General features: G+C 42.5%; 1 protein-coding gene across 1 annotated transcript in view; it reads left to right on the forward strand.

Annotated features, from left to right (window-relative positions):
* The window catches only part of MCPH1 (microcephalin 1), a 147,538-nt gene extending 139,956 nt beyond the window's left edge, over window positions 1-7,582 (forward strand). Inside the window, exons 16-17 of the mRNA XM_060231234.1 lie at window positions 5,287-5,524; window positions 6,770-7,582. Of these exons, the coding sequence (XP_060087217.1) occupies window positions 5,287-5,524; window positions 6,770-6,831 (300 nt within the window). The 3' untranslated portion in view covers window positions 6,832-7,582. The remainder of the gene's footprint in view (window positions 1-5,286; window positions 5,525-6,769) is intronic.
* Window positions 7,583-7,897: the final 315 nt, after the last annotated feature.

Genomic DNA, 7,897 nt, shown 5'->3' on the forward strand with positions numbered 1-7,897 from the left:
AATGGGAAGGAGCCTGAGAAAGCAGGAGAACCCCCACTGGGACCTGGGGACTGGCAAGCCCAACTACAATCCATAAACAGCAGCTAAGGAATATCAATGAGACAAGAATCTGTGTGTAATCCTGTGGAGGGTTCAGTATACAAATAAAAATGGACAAGATTGTGATCTTTGTGGTCTCTGTGCAGTCCTACACATGGGTACTGCGCTAAACTCAGTGTCAGAGAATAGAAAGCTGTCCTTGACAGCTTTGGTTCTCTTTCCCTCAGGCCCTGGGGAGCAAGCATGCTCTGTGTGTGCCTAGAACACAGGAGAAGGCATGTCCCACTCAGTTCCTTCTTAACCACCACCCGAGCCAGATTTCCCTTCATCTTCTCAGTCTCTTGACTCCTCACTGCTTTTTTTGTCATCCTTCTCATCTTTGTCTCCTTTAAAACAAAACCAAAAAAATTATCTCCTTGTGTGGGTCTTTGTTTCCCCTATTTGTATTTTCATCTCCCCCACACACCCTTCCCCCTTCCCTCTGCTGAAGTCTCAGGAGATGTGTACAGGAGATGTGGATTTCTTTTCAAAGCATCATTCTTGTGGAGCTAAGCTTCCCTCCACCAATGGTCACCAACTCTCTCTGTCTTGGGAAGGGCCATCAGCTGACATCTTGCTTGCATTGTGCAAAATCACAAAACAAGCTCATCAGAATTGTGCCCTTTGGCTCTGCAGTCATCTCCTTGAGTCTTCATTGGCACCACCAATGTCTTCTTCAGCTCAATCCATGCCTTCTATGTCTTCTTCAGCTCAATCCATGCCTTCTTTGGTCCAGAAAGGCGATTAGGTGATGACTAGGACATCATCCACATCCTTGGTACTGAAGAAGAAGATGGACAAATCACCCTAACCTGGACAGCCCAGGCAAGCCCTATCTCGTCAAATCTCGCAAGCTAAAAAGCATTGACTGACAAATTCTTGGATGGGACCTCCTTGGAATACCAGAGACAGGTGGCTTTTTTCAGCCGCCACCCTGAATATCTTCCAGGCCCCCAAGTAGGGATCAGTTACCAGAAGTCACCACAACTTCCACGTGCACACACACATTCACACATGCACATATAAGTACAAAAATACCAAAAAGAAGAAGATGGACAAATCTTCTAAACACCCATCCAATTCTTTCACTTGTGGCTCTAACCACAAAAAAACCTGGTAGAGATCCAGGCACTGACAACCACTTCAATAATGCCTCTGGTCATATTGGACCGTTTGCCATCGACACCAATGGTTCATTCTTTCAGCTTGGGATCCACCACAGTTCTGAACAGTCTGCCACCCTGCTTCCCTAAATTGTGAGGGGAAGAAGCTTCACAGTATATGCCTTGACATCATTGACAGCAAAGAATCACAACTACTTCTCAGTTTATTCCTTTCATCTTGCTAACCAGTTACACCTTTCATCTCAAAACTACCTACTTCTGACCACAATAAGCCACCACTGTTGTCTCTAATGCCTCTAGGGTTTCCAAGCAACAAATTAACAGCCAGAAAAATGCTGTCACCATCAACGGTTCTCACCACTGCCATAGTCTTACACCAGCACACTTGGTTTCAGTCTATCACCCTGTTTTCTGAAATTAAGGTGAAAGTGGAGGACCTTCCCTTCAATGGGGAGGGCCTGTTCCACTACTCGATGGATGACACCCTCAAAAAATCAATGATAGCCAGAAACAGGCCCAGAATCTGGGAGCTGCTCTTCCCTCCTCCCAATGGTACACCAACACAGGCAATGGAAACCATCTTTCCACTGGCCTCAGCACCACTCCAACCATACTTTGAGTTCATGAAAGAAGAAACCTGTTCTGCCTAAACAATCCACCCTTCCCAAAACCAAACAACATTCAGATAAGCACTCCTCACAGTCTACAAAGTGACCTCTTTGACTCTCTTCTCCTCAGGGAGGTTCCCCCACTTCCTCCATTTGCCCCACTCATGGGTACCAGGCTCCATTCTTACTTTTAAGTGTGGAACAATATTACCTTGGACTCCTGGGTCCTCATTATCATCTGACTGTGGTTTGCCATAGAGTTCATTTCTAACCCCCTAATGCCTCACTTTGTGCCCACCCCTAGTCCATCCTTCTGGTGGAAGAAGTCTGAAATCTACTGAACAAAGGAGCCATCAAAGAAGCCCCCCCCCAACTGATTGCCACCAAGGTTTCTATTCTCTCTACTTTATAGTTCCCAAGTATGATGGGGGCAAGCGCTCAATAATGGATTTTAGAGATCTGAACTGGTATATAGGAGTGATGTGCTTCCACATGGTAATGCTCCAAGCAATCCTACCATTGCTCCTTCCAAATGTGTGGCTGGCATCTATAGATGCATATTTTCATATCATGATTCGACCACAAGATCGTTGGTACCTATGCTTCACAGTAGGATAAATTCATTTCCAATATTAAGTTTTCCCTTCAGCCTCTCCACTGTCCACGTGTCTTCATGAAGTGCATGGCAGTGGCAGCGGCTGCTGTACATCTTAATTTATCCATACACTGATGACTGGTTGTTGGTCTCTCCATCTATCCAGCAACTAGAAAATGATTTTGCCATCACTCTTCATCTTCTTGCGAACTTAGGCCTCTGTGTGAATCTTCCCAAATTCTCCCTGAGGGCAATCCAAATACTTCAACTTATAGGGAGACAGATACATCCCATCCACTAGCGTGCATTTTTCCCACAGAACAGAATTTCCACAATTCAGCAACTAGTTTGTCACTTTTGAAACCAGTCAAACCAGTCGGCAAGATATGTCATGTGTCTGTTGGGTTTCATGGCTTCCACTACCTGTGTCATACTATTTGCATGGCTGAACATGCAGACACTTCAATTGTGGTTTCTCTGACATTTCTGGATTTACCATCAGCTCTTGATTACAGTGCTGCTTGTCTCTGCTGCAGTACTTTCCAGTATCTACTGGTGGACTCAAGCTGACAACCTGCTGGACTCAAGGTGACAACCAGAGGTGGCCATCTCAACAGATGCCTCGTAGTGAGGATAGGGAGACTAATATGAGGGCCCTTTAGCCCAGGGGCATTAGTCAGACCATCACCTTCACATCAACTGTTTAGAACTACCTGTAGTTCTCCACTCGCTACAATCCTTCCTGCCTTCTGTAACAGCTCATGTGGTTTAGGTTGTCACTGACAACATGGACACCATGCACTAAGCGAACAAGCAAGGGCGCATGGGCTCGACTACCCTATACAAGCTGACATGAACTCTCTGGCACTGGTGCATAGCCCACAGGATAACTCTGAAGTGCAGGTTCCAGGGATTCACAATGTGCAAGCTGACCTGCTCAGTAGAAAGTCCCTGGACGAGCACAAGTGGTCCATTACCCTCTTGACTTGACTTCAGTCTTCTTGACTTCAGTCTTCAAGGTGTTTGGTCACCAGGACATCAATGCCCTTGTGTCTTGGGAAAACATGAAATGTGATGTGTTTTTCAGCAGGGGACGACCAGTGCAAGGTTTCCTGAATGATGCCTTTCTCCACAGATGGATGGGGTCCTAGTTCTACATGTTTCCACCCCTGCCACGGATCCCTCATGTTCTATGATAATCAATGGCAGAACTCACTGCATTCTCCCTATTCCTTGATGGCCAAGACAGCCTGGGTTTTTTCACCTCCTACAACTTTCTTAGAATACCTTTCATCATTTGCCATATGTATGAGACCTGCTGTCACAACAACAGGAGAAGGTTCTGCATCATGACCCAATCATCTCCTGTTTAACAGCTTGGCAACTCTACCCTTAAACTTCCCACATTCCATCCAGAGGATCCTACTAAATGCTAGGAAACTGGCTACTCACCGAGCCTATGCAGCTAACTGCAAGCAGTATTCCTCTTATGCTGCTGAGCTGACAGAAATTTGGATCCTAGATCTGCTTCCCTGTCTGATGTGTTCTCTTTTCTGGTCTGTCTTCAGGAATCCAGCCTTGGTTCCTCTTCAGTTAAAGTGCACCTGACCACTACCTCAGCATTCCATGGCCCTGTAGAAGGAAAGGCTTTTATCCCATGATGTCTCATGGACATTTTAAAAAGACATGCTTCAGCTCCATCCATCTATTAAGGCTATTGTACCAGAGTTGAGTCTCTCCCTCATGCTTGCACAGTTAATGGGGAAGCCATTTGAACCTATGACATTGACTCCATTCCACCTCTCATGGAAAACAGCCTTCATAGTGGCCATTACATCAGCCAGTTGTTCCAGTGATACCTAGGTGTTCCATGCTGACGCACCCTACATCATTTTCCACAAAGACAAGGTAGTCCTATGACCCGATCTTACTTTCAAAGGTGCTATCCTCCTTTCACCTCTCTCAACCTACTGTATTGCCAACTTTCTTTCCTAGGCTATCTGAGGAAAGCCAGCGAACACTGTATTTCTTGGATGTCTGCAAAGCATTCTCATTTTACTCTCTTGGACACAACCTTTTCACAAAGACCCTCACTTGTTTATTGCCTGTGGCAATCCTAAAAAGGGTCTCATCTTAGCGGGAACACTGGTTGTAAGCCACTTTGAGATTCTTGAAGGTAGAGAAAAGCAGGATATTAATACAAAACAACTTTTCTTCTTCACCTCCCCACCTTTTCCTTCCCAAGCAGCCTGCTGTTTGTCCCAAAATTTCTTCTCTAAGGATTAGGAAAACCTCACCACAGGATGGGGAGTTCCAACACTGATAGGCAGTTAAGCAGAGTTGCCTCTTTTTCACTCTTCCATTTGTGGTTTGCATCAGCAGGAGAAGAAAAGGAGGCAAGTTTAATTCATTCCCCTTTGTCTTCTCAGCTCCCTGTTTTGTTGCTTATTTACTTTGGAGGCTTTCCCACTTCTCAGAGGGGAGTTTTGGGTTAAATGGTAGACTGCTTAAGGAAGAGAAAGCAGGAAGAAAACCACTCTACCTTGTCCTTTTCGACTAGATCCAACCCATAATTAGTATTTTTGTATGTTTATATTAATAATTCCAAGAAGGCTTATGTACAATACCAAAGTATTGTGCTAGATAAAATATTTTTTAAAAAAATATCAAGATTGTTCTTACAATGTTTTGAAAATTATAAAACCTGTAACAGTGCCACACAACTCTGAATTTATGTTAGCTCTAAATCAGACGATGTGATAGTTAAGTGATAGCTATTTTAAAAACTGGAGATCATGAACTGATTGTATTTGTATTCTTTTAGATGTAGTAGTGCTGAAATACATTTGGGTTTTGTCTTTCCTCTCCCCCTTAAATACAGATCTGTCGAGTTCAACAGCACCTATCAAACAGAGAACGTCACCAGAAACTTTTTTCAGATCAGCCTGTAATGTTCGTCTCTCTTACTAGCCAGCCACCCTTTGAGAAACTCTGTGAACTAATACAGCTTTGTGGAGGAAAAGTGTCCAAGACTCTCCGGCAGGCTGCAATCTGCATTGGCAAATGCAATGTTGGAAAGCATGCAGAGATACGATGTTTATCAGAAAAATGGATACTAGGTAAAAGATACACTCTAAAATTCTGACCATTTCATTCTTAACTCTAAAATAAGTGTAGTACTGCCTCAGTTCGCTCCTGTGTTAAATTAATTGTGTTACACCACATTAAGGCTGCTTCACAAAGCTAGTTCCTCCCACACACAAACAGCTAGATTAGCATCCAGTAGCACTAGAGTCTACTGGCTGGGAGGGGCTGTGGTGGGGAGGGGCCATGGCTCAGTAGAAGAGCATCTGCTTGGCATGCAGAAGGTCCCATGTTCAGTCTTTGGCATCTCCATTTAAAGGGCCAGGCAATAGGTGCTGGGTAAGACCTCTGCCTGAGACCCTGGAGAACTTCTGCCAGCCCAAGTGGACAATACTGACTTTAGTGGACAGATGGTCTGATTCAGTATAAAGGCACTTCATGGGTTTATGTGCAGACCAATATGGCTACTCTCTGAAACTTCCTATACTCAAGAGGCTCAGTTTCCTCAACAACCAGCTGTCAGGCTGCTTTCACTTTGCAAGTATGTTAGTATAAAATAAGTGGCATGTGGACATAGTTTACAGGACTTTCTGTAACCATCAAGGCACTGTATGTTGCCCTCTGTGGTGAGGGAAACTGCTGGGGCTAAATCCAGATGACTCTAGTAACTGATAGATAGGCTGATAGACCCTTGGACTGAACTCTGGTGTTGGAGTGGGAGGGAGGGAGCCTGGAAATATCTCTGTAGCTTGTCCAGCCTGGCCCACAACACCACACTACAGATGGGGGAGGGGCAGTGCCAAGCAACCTAAGTAATTGTTGTTTTTCCCCAGCAGAACTGTCTGCCACTGCCTAACACATATAGATGCTTCAGCCAAGATGTTTCTCTATTAAAAAATAAAAGATAGTTCACCTTCTAAACATAGTCTACCCTCAAGTATATATTCAGAACAACATATGATCAGAGAACTCCCCAGTTCCAATTTTGCATAGGCAAAGCATGTTCTGTCAACCTCAGCCCCTCCTCAACTGTAGCATAAATGTGTGTCTTATTGGATTGCGGTAAGACTGCAACAAGATAACGTACAGGAAGCACTTTGAATACTAAAAGTGGGCATTTGCCACACGGCCATTGAGCTGTGTGGTAGGGTAAATAGGATGAACTGCTTATAGGTTAAAATGTACAACTTAAATATTAGGGACAATAACAGAACCATGAGATTATTTGTAAATTTCCAAATTTGTATTTATGCTAAATAATGTTTTCTTTTTCCTTCTAGATTCAGTTGTCCAGAATAAAATTTGCCCTCTTGAAAGTTATATATTTCAGAATGAGAATTAGGAATTAAACACACTCATGCTTTATTCTATAAATGTAATGCCTTGAAACATTTTATAAAGCCAAGAAGAATTATTAAAATATACACAAAAAAACTCCATGAACCAAGAAGGGAAAGGAGCCAGTAAGTCTGAGGCCCACAGTCAATCTCTCAGTGCCTGCTTAAAATAACAGTTGAACAATCCCAAAATTGTGAGTTTGAACATCATAGAGATAATTCTTTTGTATTTGTTGGATATTGTACTGGACCACAAGTGAATTCATTTGATCTTTATGAAATCAGCATATACTTTTTGAAAATATCTCAGATGCTAGCAAATATTCTTGTTTTTTTATTTTATTTTTTAATACCTAGCCTTTAATATGAAAGGCCAAAGGAAGGCTTAACTGCAAATGATGAACGGGCAGCCACATGAATCCCTTGATTAGTAGGCAATATACCAATGACTGGAATAGAAATATTTTAATAACAAGTGACATGTGAATATATTCCTGGTAAACAGTGGAATATGATTTGTACAATGATATTGTTAAAGTTTGTGTACTTTCTAGTCTTCTCATAAATGTTTTACACACAGAAAACTGTCATCACTAATTTATGTAACCTAACATTCCAAATTGGCTTTCTCATAAATTCTCTTGAAATAAATTTCAAGTTGTGTATAATGCAGCCTCTTGGGATAGCAGCTGGTTTTTATTAGCCACATATGTAAGAGATTTTACAGTGAAAGACTAATAAAGACCTCTACAAGGTATATAATACAGTCTGGTCATTCCTGCTTCAAAGGAAATTTTCTGCAGGTTTTTCTGCTAACTTTACTATACAGTAAATAACAGTGACTAGTTTTTACACTTGGATCCCCTATGTTAAACAGTTCTGATATTATCTATTAACCAGAACATATACTATTCTGGGCTTTAACATTGTTATGTTATACCTACAGGAGGTATAATACCTCTCATTTCCATCTTAAGATTCTCCTGGTTTGGTTTTCCATTATACCCAGCCTCTTTTTCTCTCCCCTCGCCTCATTTTATTTTTTTCTGAGCAAGAAAACCAGTTTTTTAT

The sequence above is a fragment of the Heteronotia binoei genome, chromosome 1 (assembly GCF_032191835.1).
Source record: "Heteronotia binoei isolate CCM8104 ecotype False Entrance Well chromosome 1, APGP_CSIRO_Hbin_v1, whole genome shotgun sequence".
Taxonomy (NCBI): Eukaryota; Metazoa; Chordata; class Lepidosauria; order Squamata; family Gekkonidae; genus Heteronotia; species Heteronotia binoei.